General features: G+C 39.0%; 1 protein-coding gene across 6 annotated transcripts; it reads left to right on the forward strand.

The window, feature by feature from the left end:
• Positions 1-7: 7 nt before the first annotated feature.
• On the forward strand, positions 8-19,168 carry LOC101468470 (uncharacterized). Of its 6 annotated transcripts, none has more exons than XM_004548963.5 (6): positions 8-284; positions 7,473-7,505; positions 14,446-14,670; positions 14,753-14,947; positions 16,029-16,235; positions 17,891-19,168. In XM_004548963.5, the coding sequence occupies exons 3-6, from the start codon at positions 14,467-14,469 to the stop codon at positions 18,986-18,988; spliced, it is 1,704 nt and encodes a 567-aa protein (XP_004549020.1). In that variant the 5' UTR covers positions 8-284; positions 7,473-7,505; positions 14,446-14,466; the 3' UTR covers positions 18,989-19,168. The 6 variants fall into 6 exon arrangements, with proteins under 6 accessions (XP_004549020.1, XP_004549019.1, XP_004549018.1 ...); XM_004548962.5 differs by having other exon boundaries at positions 14,467-14,670; XM_004548961.4 differs by having other exon boundaries at positions 9-284; positions 14,464-14,670.
• The last annotated feature ends 76 nt before the right edge of the window (positions 19,169-19,244 follow it).

Genomic DNA, 19,244 nt, shown 5'->3' on the forward strand with positions numbered 1-19,244 from the left:
CCTACGTACTCTGGTTTTACGGCTAACCGCGAGGCGAAGTCGCTTGCGAAAACAGACTCAAAGTCAGCTTAGCGGCGAAATACGGGGCGGTTTGTGTTTGTTGTCACGAGGTATGCTTTCTACACCCCCCTCCGAAAAAAATAAAGGGGCCGAAAAGTAAACAGAAACCGAGGCAGAGGCTGGTGTCGTCTGGAGGAATGAACAGACAGCGCTCCCGTTCGGCTAGCATCTCCTCATTTAACAGTCGCTTCGTTTAAAGAAACTCCGATTTGCTTTCTGGAGAGCCCGTGTTCTGGGAATTTCTCCTACCCCGTAAACCGTCCTACCCGTAGTTCCTGAGCATGTGCGCGCATGCGCACAACACAAAAAGGGAAGCTAAGCGCATCCGGCTGTGATTTCACGCTACTCCATTGTCATATTTGCAGGAGAATAGGTAAGTAGTAAGTATTAGTACTTTTTATTGACGTTGATACTTGATTTTTTAAGCCTTTGTGATTGTTTGTCAATATTAAAGTGAAGTCACTATCTGCTTTCTGCACAAAACTGTCGAATTTGCAGATTCAGTGAAGTCTGCTGTCAAGTTACCGGACACGTGGTATTTGCACAACACTTTTGAGTCCGCAGCTTCGGTGTTTTAAGGCTGTTTCTGTAATTTCGTTATTTAATAAGTTAAATTATTTGCATTGTCAACTGCACATATTGAAGCTCATAAGAAAATGTTTACTGACATTCGTAGATATGGAGAAGAAGTGGGAAGAGATTTACGCGTTCATTTCTGCGGGCTCCTACCCTTCAGGATATGACAAGGCTCAGAGGCAAAACCTCAGAAGATATGCCTCAAAATTCAAACAAAAGGGTCAGTAATTTACTGTTAATACTAACAACTCATATGTGGTTAAATTAATTTCTAAATATATATTGTTTTACTGCAGATGGAGAACTCTTTGTTGGAACCAGAAGAGTAGTAAAAACCATGGATGATGCCAGGAAGATATTTCATGAGTTTCATTCATCTCCAATTGGAGGACACACTGGCACACACAAAACGCTAAATGCAGTGTGTTCCAGATTTTACTGGTTTGGTATGACAGTTGACATTAAAACATGGGTATGTATTAACTGTTTGTACTGTTGTTAAATAGTGTTTAAAATAAGCACATTTTTTGATATCAGTTAAAAATATAAATAAATATGGTTAATTAGTGATATTACAGTAATAACCCGTAGGCCTGGCAGAGATTTGAAGACACGCACACAAACTATTGTTGCTAAATAGTTTGTTCGTTAGAGAATATGTCATTAAGTGTTTTTGTTTTTTACAAATGAGAATGTTGAACATTTACGTGAATTCCATAAATATTTTTACCTTAAAGATTCAGGAATGTGACCAGTGTCAAAAAGTTGGGAAACCACTGACTGCTGTGCAACCGTTGCAGTGTATTCAGGTAAATATTATGCCCCGTTTACCCATCAAACTATGCTTGTAGCTCATATTCATAAAGGCAGGAGGGTTTGCCAACTAATTTTAACCATCAATGTTAATGTGTACATTATACAAATTGTTATTCAAATTATTAATTTGTCCTTGATAGGTGTCTGAAGTGTGGGAACTTATTGGTATAGATCTTACTGGACCTCTTCCTAAAACTTCAAGCGGCTTCCAGTATATACTTACTGCAACTGACTACTTTTCAAAATGGGTTGAAGCTTTCCCATTAAAAACGAAATCTGCATCTGAGGTAGCCCAGCACTTGTGCTCCATTATATATAGACATGGCTGCCCCAAAAGGATTTTGTCAGACCAAGGCAGAGAGTTTGTGAATGAAGTAAGTGTTAAATAATTTTCAGTTACATTTTTTAACTTTACTTCACCGGGGTCAAAGATTTTTTCTTGTGTGCTTGTATAAGCAGTATAACCTTGTCCTTATCTGTTGAAGCTCAACTCTGATCTTTGCAAGTTATTGCAAATTGAAAGAAGTGTCACAGCAGCATACCATCCACAGACGAATGGTCTAGATGAAAAGACCAATGACAACATAAAAAGGTATGCCTAATTTTTATCTATCAGTTTTTAATAACATTACTTATGTTATTCAAACTTAATTGTTACTTAATAATTTATTAATTTCTTTACTTCTAATTAAACTTTGTCTTACTTACTGTGTTTACATATTTCTATGCCTGCATTTAGAGCCCTCCGAAAACTGGTGAATGACCAGCAGAATAACTGGGATCTGTATCTAGAGCCCACCCTGTTTTCACTTCGGTCAAAAGTACACACCACAACAAAATACACACCTTTTTTTCTGATGTATGGAAGAGAGGCAGTATTTCCATCAGAAGTGCCTGCTCAAGTGCCGGTGAGTGTTTGTCAAATTCTTTCTATGTTAGAACTAAGAATTGAAACCATTTAAGAAAAAAACCCAGTAATGTCTTTATGAATATGATATCATCTTGTTTTAATTGCTAATATCTACAAAATTTTAGATTTCCAACATCATTCTGCCAGACGACAAAAGGTACAGTGACTATGTACAGTCTGAAAGTGAAGCACAACATGCAGTTAAAGAAACTGCACAAGAAAACATTGCGAAGTCACAAGACAAGCAAAAGGTTGCATATGCCAAGCGGGCCCTGAAAAAGTACAAAAATGTTGTGTACAATGTAGGGGATCAAATTCTGCTTCTAAATATGAGGAAACGTGGGCGAAAAGGAGGAAGACTTGAACCGGATTTTTCAGGTCCCTACACAATTGATGACTTCAGTGGAAAATGTGTTAGACTGAAAAACGCTGAGGGAAATACTTTAAAAAGTCTATACAGTATTGACCACATTAAACCCTATAGAACAAGCCACCCTGTCCAAGTCTCAACTCCAGCTGAACCTGTTGAGAGTAGCCCATCTTCTGAGATGTGGCCTTGCAGTCCTCAGCATCAACATGAAGCGCTGCAAAATAACAGATCCTCTGTCATTCAGTTTGCACCAAAAATAGCTCAGGTAAAATCAGTCCAAGCACCAGAAGAGCTTGTACCAGTGACCCCCCAGAAACCCAGCACTCAAGAAAAAGGTGGCATAGCTAAAAATCTCATTCTGACCGGTTGGTCAATTGTTGCCTGTTTGGCTAGTCAGATGGATAGAATGTTTTATTTTTTTCTCCCCTCTTGCTAATTTTGACCTGTTGGTCCAATTTTGGCTAATTTCTGATTTACATAAAGCTACTCCCCTCTGGCATGTTTATGTTGTTGGCCCGTTGGCCCTTGTCTGCTTGTGGCCCGTTGGCCCTTGTCTGCTTGTGGCCCGTTGGCCATTGACCGTGATTTTCAAATGGCAATTGTTATTACTAAAGAAACTTATCATATTTTGTTTTTTAGTGAAGTGGCTTTGGGCTGCAAAAGACACCGGGCGTGTGGAGGCAGTCGTTGGGCCATACAAATTGTATGACTCTTCTTTTCGCACACTGGAGGATAGTGGGTGGCTTTCTGATGAGGTAAGTGAAATAATCATTTTTGGTCCTAGTGGTGGTCTGTAAAAATAATCTTCTTTTAATCCAAACAGGTCATTGATGCATACCTGCACTGCCTCATTAAGAAACAAAAGGCAAGTAAGAACGTATGCCAGTTATTTCACAAAGGTATTTTATAAAATTTTGTAATCATTTAAAAAAATAATAATAATAATAATCTTGCATTTTTTCAGAAACCCGTGTATCAGTTGTCTTGCGTTGTTGCAACCTCTCTGTTTTCTGGGAAGTTTAAATGTGTCAGCAAGGTAATGTAGATGTTATATTGGTTATATAGTGTATGTTATGTAAATAAATCTAAACCTTTATAAACTTAAAAATATTCCACAGATGTTGTTTCCGGCTGAGGACATTTGGTTGTGCCCACTGAACTCTGGTGCACACTGGATACTTGTGGTACATGTTCACACCTCATGTGTTTTTTCTCTATTTTGTTTTACTGTTCTTTTTAGCAGCATATTCTTATTTTGAAAATGTTTACAATTGATTATGTTTACTTAAGTGAGTGTAATACACATATTCTACTAAATACAATTTTTATTTTAGGTTGTCAAAATCTCCTCACAATCTGTACTGCTGTTAGACCCTCTTGGAAATGAAGGTTGTTATGAAAGGAAAGTTATGCGTAACTGGAGGTATTCATCATTCATTAATTATCTGTTTTAGGTTGTTTGGTTTGTGGGGGGTTTTTTCTTTTTATTTAGAGCAAAATGCTGGCTACATTTTAAAAACTTGTTTTGTTTTTATTAGGAATTTTCTGAAGATGAAAGGAAAGGAAGAGTCCCAAGTGGATTGGAAAATGGAGACTCTGCCACACAACAAGCAGATGGACTCCAGCAGTTGTGGAGTTTTAGTGTTGAAGGTATTTAATAAGCAATTGTATTTAATGTATTAAACTAGAATTAAGTTAATCAATTGCAATTACTGTAACATATTTTACAGTTTGCCGAACACTACCTTCTGAGTGGAGAGGTTACTAGGGTGCTGTCCACTCCAGAAGCCATTGGGCTGCACCGCACTGAAATTGCTTGCGAACTGCTAGAACATCAAAGTAAGTTGAGTCATGTGCTTTTGTATTGCAATAGCACTTTCAGTTTTGTTTAAAACTGTTAGGTTTAATGTCAGTGTGTTTCTAGGTAATGCTGATGACTACTGTGTGGTTTGTTCCATGCTGGAAGCCGATCCAGACTCCAGTATGATTGAAATGGTAAAACAAATAAACCACAAATGCAATATACAGTGGCTTGCAATAGTATTCGGCCCCCTTGAACTTTTCCACATTTTGTCACATTACAGCCACAAACACAAATCAATTTTAATTGGAATTCCACGTGAAAGACCAATACAAAGTGGTGTACACGTGAGAAGTGGAACAACAATCATACATGATTCCAAACAATTTTTACAAATGAATAACTGAAAAGTGGGGTGTGCGTAATTATTCAGCCCCCTGAGTCAATACTTTGTAGAACCACCTTTATCTGCAATTACAGCTGCCAGTCTTTTAGGGTCTGTCTCTAACAGCTAGAGACTGGTAGAGACATTGGTTTTTCATGTGGAATTCCAATAAAATTGATTCATGTTTGTGAATGCAATCTGACAAAATGTGGAAAAGTTAACGGGGGCCGAATACTTTTGCAAGCCACTGTAGTAATTATTTTCTCATCAAACTCATAATGTTGTTTAACACACTTACACCCCTCTCCCTCTTCAGGTGCAGTGCGAGTTTTGTTCCAGATGGGCACATTTTGGATGTGCTCAATATGAGAGCAGCCTGGTCAAGTACCTGTGCGACAAATGTGCATAATTTGTACACTGTTTCTTTTTCAGTTCTTTCTCCCTGTGTTCTGTTAGATCTATATAAATGTCAAATATATGTATCTGTAAATATATTCAGTAAATATATACTGTAACTATAATGGAGTGAGTTCATTGTCAAAGTTTATATAGTCAGGTGTTCCAATCACTTCAGTGGTGACAGCTGTATAACTTAAGCACCTTGGCATGCAGACTGCTTCTACAAACAAGTGCCAAAACATGCTACCGTTGTTATTATAAAGTAGAAGCATAATTCTGACGGGAAGAATTACGTGCCAAAACATGCTACCTTTGTTATTATAAAGTAGAAGCATACTCTGACAGGAAGAATTACGTGCCAAAACATGCTACCGTTGTTATTATAAAGTAGAAGCATAATTCTAACGGGAAGAATTACGTGCCAAAACATGCTACCTTTGTTATTATAAAGTAGAAGCATAATTCTGACGGGAAGAATTACGTGCCAAAACATGCTACCGTTGTTATTATAAAGTAGAAGCATAATTCTAACGGGAAGAATTACGTGCCAAAACATGCTACCTTTGTTATTATAAAGTAGAAGCATACTCTGACAGGAAGAATTACGTGCCAAAACATGCTACCTTTGTTATTATAAAGTAGAAGCATAATTCTGACGGGAAGAATTACGTGCCAAAACATGCTACCGTTGTTATTATAAAGTAGAAGCATAATTCTAACGGGAAGAATTACGTGCCAAAACATGCTACCTTTGTTATTATAAAGTAGAAGCATACTCTGACAGGAAGAATTACGTGCCAAAACATGCTACCTTTGTTATTATAAAGTAGAAGCATACTCTGACAGGAAGAATTACGTGCCAAAACATGCTACCTTTGTTATTATAAAGTAGAAGCATAATTCTGACGGGAAGAATTACGTGCCAAAACATGCTACCTTTGTTATTATAAAGTAGAAGCATAATTCTGACGGGAAGAATTACGTGCCAAAACATGCTACCGTTGTTATTATAAAGTAGAAGCATAATTCTAACGGGAAGAATTACGTGCCAAAACATGCTACCGTTGTTATTATAAAGTAGAAGCATACTCTGACAGGAAGAATTACGTGCCAAAACATGCTACCGTTGTTATTATAAAGTAGAAGCATAATTCTAACGGGAAGAATTACGTGCCAAAACATGCTACCGTTGTTATTATAAAGTAGAAGCATAATTCTAACGGGAAGAATTACGTGCCAAAACATGCTACCGTTGTTATTATAAAGTAGAAGCATAATTCTAACGGGAAGAATTACGTGCCAAAACATGCTACCGTTGTTATTATAAAGTAGAAGCATACTCTGACAGGAAGAATTACGTGCCAAAACATGCTACCGTTGTTATTATAAAGTAGAAGCATAATTCTGACGGGAAGAATTACGTGCCAAAACATGCTACCTTTGTTATTATAAAGTAGAAGCATAATTCTGACGGGAAGAATTACGTGCCAAAACATGCTACCTTTGTTATTATAAAGTAGAAGCATACTCTGACAGGAAGAATTACGTGCCAAAACATGCTACCTTTGTTATTATAAAGTAGAAGCATACTCTGACAGGAAGAATTACGTGCCAAAACATGCTACCGTTGTTATTATAAAGTAGAAGCATAATTCTGACGGGAAGAATTACGTGCCAAAACATGCTACCTTTGTTATTATAAAGTAGAAGCATACTCTGACAGGAAGAATTACGTGCCAAAACATGCTACCGTTGTTATTATAAAGTAGAAGCATACTCTGACAGGAAGAATTACGTGCCAAAACATGCTACCTTTGTGAATGTGACCTACAAGCACACTTTAATGGGTAAAAAAAAGTGTCAAACCGAACTGGCTTTATGAATATCAGCTACAAACATACTCTGATGGGCAAAGTTAAGTGGCAAACCGTCATACCTACTTAAATTTGTGCTGGAATTATTGTTTGGCAGCAGAAATGTGCATAAATTACATACAGTAGGACATTTTGCCAAAGTAGGGCAGTTTGTCATATGGCAGCGTAAAATTATCCTACTGGTAGGACGGTTTGCCAAAGTAGGACTGTTTGTCAGGGGACACCGTAAAATTATCCTACGGGTAGGACGTTTTGCCAAAGTAGGATGGTTTGTCAGAACACCCGCAAGGCATTCAAGGAGAGGAGAGGCGAAGGTGAGCAGGCGACAAAGTTTGACAATAACTGAGGGGGTTTTGTTTGTTTGGCTGCCACTGGAGAGACGACACGAAAAGCGAGCTGTTAGTGAGTGGCTAACGTTAGCTAGCTGGACTGGAATGAAAAGAGGACAAAAACGTGTGTTATAGCCAGCTTATAATTACCTTTACTAGTTTATTATAGGCTCCACTACTGTTGAAACACACGAAACGGTAAGCTTTTTTTAATATCCGCTTTTCAAGTTCAAATGTTAGCCAGTCTAACTTTTCAGCGTGGATATAATTAGTCTGTTTATATCACATCAGTTAGTGGATTACATTAATATAACATGTTACTAAAGTGAGCTAGCATTATATAATTTCGTCCCATAGGTCCTCTTAACCTTAGTTGGTGTTATACCACTATTTACAAACACTGATTTTTTAAATTGTCTTTGTCAGTTTGATTTGCGCCTACCATGGATCTTATTTTTTGTTGGCCACTAGAAGCATGTTTAATCTACATATTTATTGTGCTAATTGACCAGTTTTCATCCTTTATTTTGTCGTCATTATCTTGAGAGACAGTACTATGCAAAAGTCTTGAGCCACCCGTTATTTCTTTATAGGATCCAAGCTTTCTTGTCATTTATATTAAAGTGATCTTGAGCAATAGTACTCCAGGCTTTCTGAAATGCTCTTTAAAATATTTCTTTGGATGTTGTCTTCTGTTTTTTCACTCACTTTGTATCTGAATGCTCTGAAGTCAGAGCATGTTCCAGTCCACAAAAACTTTTTTTGTAACAAAATATCGATTTCTGCTGTCCCTGTATGGATACATTATTAGCAAACAAAATATCACGATACTACACAGTATCGATTTTTTCCCCCCACCCCTACTGTATAGACAAGGTATTACAAGTAAAAATAGGTGAGGTGTGATAAAGAAGTGATATTTGTTGGCTCTTGGTAGGAATGGTTATGAGGTCCATCATGGTGGAGTGAAAAAGCAGCTGTGGCTGTCCAGCACAAGATGGAGAGGGTGTGAAGGATTGGCCAATACTGACCATAACTGGGACAGTATCCTCCTTTCTGAAACCTCTGTCAGAGACTACACCCACAACATTACTGGCTTCAGTTTATTGAGTCTGTTGTTATCTGCTACTCTCTGTCTGCCGACAAACTTTTTTGCGGGTGTTTGTTAAGCCACTCAAGACTGACCTATGACTCATTCGAGCATTTAAAAAAGGCTCCTAACTTAAGGGATGAACCATTGTTGTCTCTACACATAACAGACAACTTAACAAAGAACCAATTTAAAATTTCATCTTGAGGCAGTTTGTTACCGGTGCCTGTTGCTTTAACACATAATTTATTCCTGTTTCTTTTTAGCCGAATCTATGAAAAGTACCAAAAATAACACTTTCAGAGATATGAAATTTTATTTTTGCATGAACTAGGTGATTCCTAACAAGTTACTAGCTGAAGACTTGGCATAGCTTGACTTGGTGTGCAGTGTGTCCTTAAAAATTGATTAAGCTAGACACAGAGGTCCAAAGAAGAAAAAAACGATCTACAGCTGTTGGACAGTATCTGAAAGTCCGACAAAGACCTGACAGAGGACCCGAGAGATGCATTTGCCCCCCCCCCAGTTGATTCATCTACTGTTCAGAAATTATATCAGTGGAAAAGTGGCTGTCAAAGAGCCATTAGTAAGCATGAAGTATTCCTGAAGACTACTTAAATAAATTACAAGAAAACCTGCTTAAGAGAGTTCAGCCTGATCTTACCAAATGTTGACTTTAAAGCTTGTTAGAATGTACAAGCTCTGTTTTTCCCTTTTTTATTGCTTTTCCATGGAAGTTTGCATACATTTTAATAAATCGCTGCACCCATTTCCCATTTTCCTAGTAAAATATAAAGAAATCAGGGGAGACTCAAGACTGTTAGCTCAGTCTTACAGAAAAGGAGTTTACTCACATTAGTTAGATTTTGTGAAGATAAGAAGGTATTAATCAGACAATTATTTGCCAAATTAATGGTTTTAATGGTCATGTGGCATTTTAATTTCTTTCTCTCACACCAATAATCACAGATCTAAACATGAAACAGTTACCCAACAAAAGAAAGAATATGGGCCAGTAAGTATCAGAACTTTTTTTTTCCACCTTAAAAATCTAAAACCCTAAGATGTATAGAAAAAATACTGGCTGGTCAGTATTGCAGAATGTTTGGCCTTTTGTTAGGCAAAAAACAATCAATGAAACTGATTATTTTGATAACAGATTAGTAATTAATCCTAGTGTCAGTTGAGCAGATGATTAACAGTCATCACTTTGATCTCTTCGTTTCATTTCCCCTTTAAAGATTTGTTATTCAAACAAACCATCAGCTGATTCCTGTTCTGAAGCGCTTTGTTCTTTTTAGGAAGCTTCCTTTATTAGGCAATAGGCAGTATTGCATTGTCCTTGTTTGATCTCATTATCTGTAACACATTCCACATTTGTTACACACTTTGAGACCAGAAGGTGTGTGTGATTTTTATGAAATGTGCAGCTGAAGGAGGTGCTTTTTGTCACTGTCAGTCCTCTATAAACAAAATATTTACAGAAAAAGCCAGTCTATATTTTATTTAGAAAAAAAATAATAGATAAAATACTCCTATAATTGGACCACATTTCAGCTATCCAATAATAAAGCCAGCAATATAAAAGAGCGTCTTTAATGAGTGTGTCTTTGAAGTCAGAGAAAAGTTTCAGGGAACAGGCACATTTTAAAAAATCATAGACTTTACCTGATTACTTAAAAGTATTGAACTATATCTAGTTAGGGTTATCCAGTTAGGTTGAAAGAGCGGGCAATGTGTCTGTCAGGAAGTTATCATAAAAAGCAGCTGGGCTGAGGCCAGATCAGAGGTGCAGAAGATGATAACCCCGAAGGGCAGATCAGCCAGGTTTAGGGTTATTACTGGCAGGTTTCTGGACATTTTGATCACACCTCAGGTGTTGAGTAGATCTCAGTAGCTCTTTGTACTCTTTGGGTTGTTTCTCATTAGGGCTGCCACAAACGATTATTTTGATAGTCGACTAGTCACCGATTATTTATGCGATTAGTCGACTAATCAGATCATCATCCACTGGACGTAAAACGTACAGCTTATTGCACCAGCAGCATCTGCTCTTATATAACTATCATTAGCTTACAGCTTTAAGTGTTTAAGGTGCTAACTAAAAATAAAGACAAGATGATAGTTTATTCAATTTTAATGAAATTTGCAGATTGTTTCGGTGAAGTTTAATAAACTCCTTGCTATCTAAAATATAACAGGACAACGGAGTATATTCTCCAGCATCTCACACTTTTGATAATCAGCTGTCTGCTTGACGTTTATTCAGCTGTGTAAAAACTATAACTTTAATCTCAGACAAACCGATTTACTCAGGAACAAATAAAATACAAAAAAAAAAAAGCCAAACAACAACATTTTTAATTTATCTAAGTGACTCATATATATTTAACCTGAGTAGCGAAAGACGGCGGTGGGTTAGAAAACAATTTGCCGGGAGTCCGGTGTTCTCACCGCGCTAGTGACCTAGCCCCCGGCTAGCTATCGAGCTGGTGGGTAACAGACGTCTCCGAAAACGTCGGAGCGCTTTTGAAAATATGTGGTGTCCTGATAAACTGAGCCGATATTTGAGGTTTACACAGCTACATTCTCGCCTGAAAATACGTTAAACGTTTATTTTCTGACCCAGAAAGAATAATAAGAGTAACTAGTGATGGCCCGCTTGAAGCTGACGCTCCGGAGCGTGTGTCGAAAAAAACAACACACTGGTTCAGAAGCACTGTGCCGAGGCTTGCTTCGTTTGGCAAAAGTCACGTGACCAGTGACGTCCGAAGCTTCATTACGCACGTAACTGCTTCGGTACCTGATTCAAACAGATATAAGGAAGTGAATCATCCACGGGATTCGTGGAGTGTGTTGATGGTGACAGATAGCGACGAGGTGATCATTCCACTGACAGATATGGAGCCAGCGAGGAAGAGAGGACGTTCTGGCGTGTGGGAATATTTTGAGTTGATTTTGCTCAATTCATTTTATCTGCCGAAGTGAAAAACTTGAAATGTCCAAAATCATGTTTTCATAATGTAAATATCATTACAGCATATGACTTTAGGAACACTTCCATGTGAATTAAAGCTGATGAAGACTACAAAAATGTATTTGACACTATACGTACATGACATTGCTACAGTTTAGAAAATCATTTTGTTTATTGTTTTTAGGTGATAGTCTGCAGGACCCAGGAATACCTGCATATCTACCAACTTGCAGTGTAGTTCCTGCACTCCACAGCCTCTTCTGTTCCATGCAAGTGGATTTTCTCCAGGGCAGGAGAAACTATTTCTAAGAAAAGAAACAGACTCAGCCAGCGCACAGTAACACTAATCCTCTTGTTAACTGTAAATAACAAAAGGGCTACCTTACATTGATCATGTTTTTACTTTGCAAGTTCTTGATTAGGGGTGGGTTTTGATTATCGCCTTTCTGATTACAATCCATGCTAAATTGAATAAAGTGATATTGATTCATTAAAATCCCGTGTCGATTTGTAAATTAACGTTATTATGCCTGAAACGCCAGCATCTCAGGTTAAACCTCACAACATGTCGTCAAACACCATGCAGCTAAAACAGTAACTGGGAGCAGGTTTACGGATTCTGCATACAAACGTGAACACAGAGCGCGGACCCGACGCGTCAGAGTCAGATTTTGATGTGTCGGCGGGTCCGCGCTGTGTTTGCCTCTTTTTTTTTCGCTGGCTTCTGCAGCTGCAGGTTTCATAACTCTCTGTTTACATCTCTAATTAAGTCTCACATGTGTCAGCTTTCTTTTAATAGATACGAAATTATGGATATATACTGTTAAATGATCAGACTTGTAATATTTCTGACTGAGGCAAAACTTTCCAGATTCCAATCAAATTGAATCGGATCCTGTATCGAATCAAAATGATTCTACAAATCAGTGACGATGCAGCCGTACTCAGCTCCCTAAGCATTTTCCCTTTCCAGTTCACAATCAATCCCACCCATAGGTCAAAAATATGTATAGGACAATTGGCCTAATCTAATATTTTGTATGAACCTGTCCAGCTGTCCAGTGATTAAACGACAAGTAGATGGAGGCAGGACTTCACAGCAGGGGCATACTCCATAATGTGCTGTGCATTATCATATGTATATTATATATATTGCTCACTTATTGTATTTACCAACATCAAGGAGTTATGAGCAAAGAAAGGCCACCATAGTGCATGTTTAAATAGGGAAAGTTTATTGATCAAAATGTATTACGCAAATACGCATTACATTTTTTTCAGCCCCCCAATCGAGAAAACAAAACCAATTACATGTTCAAAGCAACGGAACGGTGGCCCAATATCAGAGAGAACTCCACTCTTGAGTGAGCAGTGATAATTGAGCAGTCCGTTTTATTTTGCAGATTCAAGCTGCTCTTCAAAATTTTCACCACCAGATGTCACCGGAGAGGACTGTGTTGAAAAGCTTCGAGTAATGAACCGTTTTTCAATACAAGCTTCAGTGCTTCGGAAAGCTTCATTTGGCCATCACTAAGAGTAACATTAAAACTAACTAGCTGCCGCCATTGTTGGAAACTAAGCTGGGCCGCGCTATGATTTCTGGGACACAGCTGCTTCTTCTTCTTCGGGGTTTAACGGCAGCTGGCATCCTTGTACATGCAGTGCTGCCATCTTCTGTTTCAGTCCGTTATTACACTCTTAAATCCTGCTACTTATTCCTGCGTCTTTTGTGATCTTACAAAGCTTCAAACGAAGCGTCGACTATTAAATCAGTCGTCGACGATTTTGATAGTCGACGTAATCGTGACTAGTCGACAAATCGTGGCAGCCCTATTTCTCATGGATCTGAAGTTTTCTTGAGTTTGTTGAGACTCATACATATTGTTGGGGCTGTGCGATATGACCAAAATCTCATATCCCGATATAAAAAATCTATCGTCCGATAACGATATAAATCACAAAAATTTTACATTTTCTGTAAATTCTGTGAATCTCGGGTAGCTGAAGTGTTTCCAGCTGGGCGTCGTGTATCTAGAGTCGAGTGTTTTACCAATGCATTAAACTACACATTTTTAGACATAGGTTGTAACGGCCGCCGTTTTCTTTGAGTATTTATTACACGGCGTGCTGCAGGGAAAAGCCTGTTCTAACGTTTGAGTCTAAGGTTTATTTTTTAGCACCTGACGGCTCTTTTTTTACTTCTCATCGGTAAATACTCTGCATACTCTTTCACGTGATTCAGTTTATTTTGAAAAGTCTCAACAGGATCTTGAGCTTTATTGTGAAAGGTTTATGTAGAAAATAAACAAGCGGACACGTGATGGTTTTACCGTCGTTGTTGCTAACGACAACGCATAAAAACAGGCACTTGTCGTCCATAGTGTGATTATATTACATATAAGAGAAAGAGAGAACTTTAGGAAATTAATATAGCCACTACAGTGACCATCGAAACGATGAAAAAATATTGCCGTAAACAGTTTATTTTGCAACAGCACAAAACAAACGATAGCGTAAAATGAAACGATCGACGTTTTTATATCGTCATCCGATATATATCGTTATATCGAACAGCCCTACCCTCTTGTCTTGGTCTATCTATTCATCCATCCATCCATCCATCCCAGCACAAGCTGATTTCCAATCCTCTGCTGGGATTTCGGTTTCCAAATCTTTGCTCCCAGCATTGACCTTGTAGTGTGGACACTTGAGTATAAACAGAATACAAACCTGTGATATGATATCCTTTCTTAAACCCTCATCACATTACACTGTGTGAGTCTAATAACTGATTTGTGTTGTTAATCTTTTATGAAAGGCTCACCTGTACGTATTTAACGAAGTGAAATCACCTACAGATTCTTGTTTCTCCTCAGAAGATGGAGTTGGTGTTTTTCCGGCTCCCGGGACATGGGAACATGACCCTGAAGCACATGAATTCACTGAGATCCCGCCAGCATTTCTGCGACATCACCATCGTGGCCAGTAACAACCAGACGTTCAGGGGACATAAGGTGGTGCTGGCTGCCTGCTCACCCTTCCTGAGAGATCAATTCCTCCTCAACCCATCGTCCAGGCTTCAGGTAGGCCCCCATCAGCACATGTGAGATTATGGCTCCTATTCAGATTAAATGAAGCTGTTCTGTGTTCATGATTTTTCTCCAGGTGTCGATGCTGTACAGCTCCACAGTGGTGTGTGATCTGCTTCAGTCTTGCTACACTGGAATCCTGCAGTTCAACCCAGAGGAGATCGTAAACTACCTGACGGCTGCCAGCTACCTTCAGATGGAGCACATCGTAGAGCGCTGCAGAGGAGCTCTGGAGAAATATGTCCAGCTGAAGAACCCCAGTCAATCTAAGGTCAGTCAGTAGACATTAATTATATTTCTTCCTGCTTTCTTACCTGGAGTTTAATTATTAATATTTATTTAGTAATTTAGCACGTAAAGCAGTCCAACTATAATTTTTTTTATTTTCTGATTACAGGTTTTTCAACTGGAAATCTTGCACCTTTTTCACCCTAAGCTGTGTGCACATTCTCAGAACTTGCAAAACTTGATAAAGTTTTAGTAGATTTTCTGTAATCCTGTTTGTATGTACTCGGTTCAGTTTATTTATCTCAGTTTTTTGGCAGTCTAGCATCCACAGTTTTCAAGATATAATTTTCAAATTTTGTGAGATGGTAGATACCAATAACAGCTCGAGCTGTTTAATTTAGGTGAAAATCAAGTTCAGCTGTTATAGCTGCCTACCAATATCAAGGTCAAGGTCACACCAAATGTGAAAATCAGTAAAAACGTTATACTACCCACAATTTTGAGTACCTTGATTGGGTTAACATTTAACTTTGAGTGTCATTGTAAGCACCCAAGGTTAAATTCCAAGCAACTATATTGAGTAGTATATCACGTGAACGGGCACAGAGAGAGCTGTACAACACACTTTATTTTTTCAACACAACGCCCTATGTCAACACAGTGATGCCATACATTTTCGCCAGATCACACACTGCTTATCTTAAAGGGGACATGAAACGTTACACATATAAAGGCTAATTTACAGGCGCTGGTCTCAAAATGCGACATAGATGTAAAACTGTCCGTGAAGCTGGGTTTACGAAAGAAGTGCTTAAAATTTTTAAAACACGTTTAGCGCCATCGTCTGTCAGTATGAAACATGACGTCATGTGACAGAATCGTTAACTTAGAGGAAAATAAGGACACTAAAACTAAAAATCAGTTTAAGGGGATCCCATTAGTGCTGCTCCTGTTGGCAACAGTGAATTTTACATCAAGAAACTGATTTGACAATGACACAAAAAATATAAATGTCCTATAGGATATATATAACCTACTGTAGGATATAAAATATGCTACAGGAAATTTCCATATTAACAATGCTGACATCAGCGTAAAACATCCAAATTTTATCCTTTTTCTAGACGCCCACAGAGGAAACTGAAACCAGGCCAGTGATCGTCAGCGGCAGTGTCCATTCAGTCGCATCACCTCCACCTAGGCAGCCTTCCCCTGTGCACTCCCACAGCCCTGTAGTGCGCTCGGTGGAGGAGAGCAACGGCGAATTGTCTGCTCAGGGAAGCAGTCAGCTGCATGATGACAGTGCTGCACTGGATGAGGGCTTCATTAAGGTATTTCTTTTTCTAATAACATTTTAGATCACTTGTACTTGTGCATAGGATGTTGTCATGATGTCTGGTAAAATAATTTAGACTAACCGACTTTTCTGTGAGTAAGGAAAAAGATTAATTTTAAGGATAATTTAAAGTCGATCATAACAAAATTTCGAACATTATTACTCAGTAAAGAGGATATAAGCAGCCCATTACTTTTACATTTTTCATTCTTTTTAATTTATTTATTTTTCAGGTGAATTTGGTTTCAGTTCACTTCCCGGTTAGGTTTGTGCATTTCAGTTTAGTTTTTATTGCTTTCAGTGTTTCTTTTTAGGGAATTTGAATTGTCATATAGGGGCCTTTTGTGGACAGGAAGTCAGACAGAGAAACTGCATAGAGAACACAGTCAATTTTCAAAATAAGACGCCTTGCCGGCTAAGTGAATGCTGTCGGCGACAGAGCTGACTTGCACTCGGAATGTTACTGTCATGTACCAAAGCCTCTGGGCTGGTTTACACATTTCCTGTATATTTTTTTTACTTTAGTTCATTTTTGTACAAAGTAAAATAAAGTGTAGTTTATTTGTAATTCAAATAATTTAGTTCTTATTCTAGCATTGGTTAACAGATTAAAGATCATACTGTCAATTATCCCGACTGTAGCATTTTCTGAAATATAATTTGGCTTACAAACACTATATATATTTGAATGCTGTTCTTTTTCAGTTAAGTTTTGCTCTGTTTCTGGTGTGCGTACTGATTTATGGTGGAGACATGGGGAGATGTCTCCTCAGAGGGGATGCAGTATCAGAAGAAATGTCTCTGTGAGGAGGGGTATAGGAAATTAGATTGGAATAGGATGGCAGTCCATTTTTTTTTACTCAAAATAGAATAAAAATTATATTTGTGGTCATTTCTGTATCCTAAAGAACATGTTGTAGTTTCTGATTTTTCAGTTGTACAAATGATCCTTTGGTTGAACTTTCTTATCCTGTTGGTTCTGCACAGTCCTGCCAAAATCTGCCATAACTCACCCCGACGTATCGCTCTGTAAGGAGACGAAAAGGTTCTTCTTTCACGTGTTTAGTGTTTAGTTTGTCACTTTTATGGTTTAGGGTCAGAGGTCGGGTTTAGGCCAAGCATGGGGAATGTTAGCCTGTGAGATGGAGCTGTTTTGGCCTCTGGTATCTGCTACACTGTTACCCCCCTGATTAATCACTCACGGTGCAGCCTGGAAACATTCAGTGAACTTCAGTCCTAACAGCTTCCCTTAAAGCTACTTGGAGCCATGTGGTCCAATTAAGGAGATGAAGGTTGCAGAGGTGTCCATCCTAATGAATAGAGCTGGAAAAGACCTTAAGGATAATGACAAAAAAAAAATCCTCACAATTTACCGAAGCCTTTGCTCATGTGTCCTATTTTTCTAAAGTGGTATTTAATTTATTCAAGCAAAGAATACGCTTTTGAAAGAACAAGAAAAATCCTGAAAAAAATCATCATTAAGCGTACTGGGCAGGTCGTCAGATCTCACCTTTATGGGAGTAGTGTTAAAAGTGGTTTGGAGTAAGCAGTCTGAAGCACACATGGGTATTTTGATGGATATTCTGGTAGTTTCCGGGCATCATTAGTTGTAGCCTTAGACACCTCACCAAGTCTGCACTTCTCTTACAGGTCCATGCATCAGATGAGGATGAAGAGGCCAGACAGGAGAACTACAATATGTTAAGAGTGTATATTTCTGAAAATGAGCACACTGACAGAGACAGGGAGGAGGAAAAAGGAGCTCCCTCTGAGGTACCTCAAGGCGCCAACTTCTCAGAGACAGAAGAAGTTGTGATTGGAGAAAGTGGCGAGTATGATTTGAATCCAGCAGGTCTCAGTTCTGGAGAGTTTTCAGTAGAAAGTCTCCGCGCTCTAAGTCGAAGAATCTCTGAGACTAATATTGGCCATAGCAGAGGAAGGGGAAGGGGGAGGGGTTTAAAAAGAAAAAGGTGGGTGTCATCTCAGGAGAAAAGACCTATAGGCATCACCCAACACCAGGATCTCTGGTATCTTACATCTGCTGGAGGTGGCTTTGGCCTGGACTACAGCCAAGAAGGACTGAGGGCATCAAGAAATATTGTCACGGTTGAGATCCCAGAGTTGGACTTCAGCATGGGCAGCACACAGGGGGAAAAGGTTTCACCGATACCCGCTAACAGTCTTAACCAGTTCTCCCTGGAAGAGTCTGCTTGTGGTGCTGGTGAAGGGAGTTCAGGGTTGACGACTGTTGGAACAAACGAAGGCAGCGATGAGTCTGTTGCCGTGGTGGGGTCTACTTCCAGCGTAGCTGGCCCTGTAATCTGCGAGCACTGCAACATGACTTTCCCTTCAGCCCATTCCCTCGCAATCCACTCCCGCTCCACTCACCTGCTCTATGCCTGCCCCTGCTGCGGGAAGCACTTCCACCACTCTACGAACCTCACCCGGCACATGGCCGTGCACAGAGGGGCCGGCAAAACGCACCAGTGCCCCCTGTGCTACAAGACGTTCACCCAAAAATCCACTCTGATAGACCACATGAACCTCCACAGTGGCGAGCGGCCTCATCGCTGCGCTTACTGCCACGCCCACTTTGCCCACAAGCCTGCCTTACGTCGGCACCTGAAGGAGCAGCACGGCAAAACCACGGGGCAGAACTCCCTACATGAGCAGGAGGAGAGGGAGAGAGCAAGAGGAGCAGCTGGGAGAATACGAGAGGAGGAGCAAGAATGTCTGGTTACTGAGTAATAAGTCTTGTTACAGACTTCAGGCTTGACGGCTTGTTGCAGTTACATTTGGTCTTCATGTGATCAGTGTCAACACAATGTGGAAATTAAGTGTGTGCTAAAAAATAAATGCCTTTACATTCTGGCTGCCAAATAAAAGACTTTTCACATATAGCTTCTTTTTTTTTTTTTTTTTTTTTTTTTTAGTAAAAAGGAAGAAAAAAATGTTACTTGACATTATAGTAAAACACTGGTATAAAAATATCTGATGGCTCTGT

Source organism: Maylandia zebra, linkage group LG22, assembly GCF_041146795.1.
Source record: "Maylandia zebra isolate NMK-2024a linkage group LG22, Mzebra_GT3a, whole genome shotgun sequence".
NCBI classification, from domain to species: domain Eukaryota; kingdom Metazoa; phylum Chordata; class Actinopteri; order Cichliformes; family Cichlidae; genus Maylandia; species Maylandia zebra.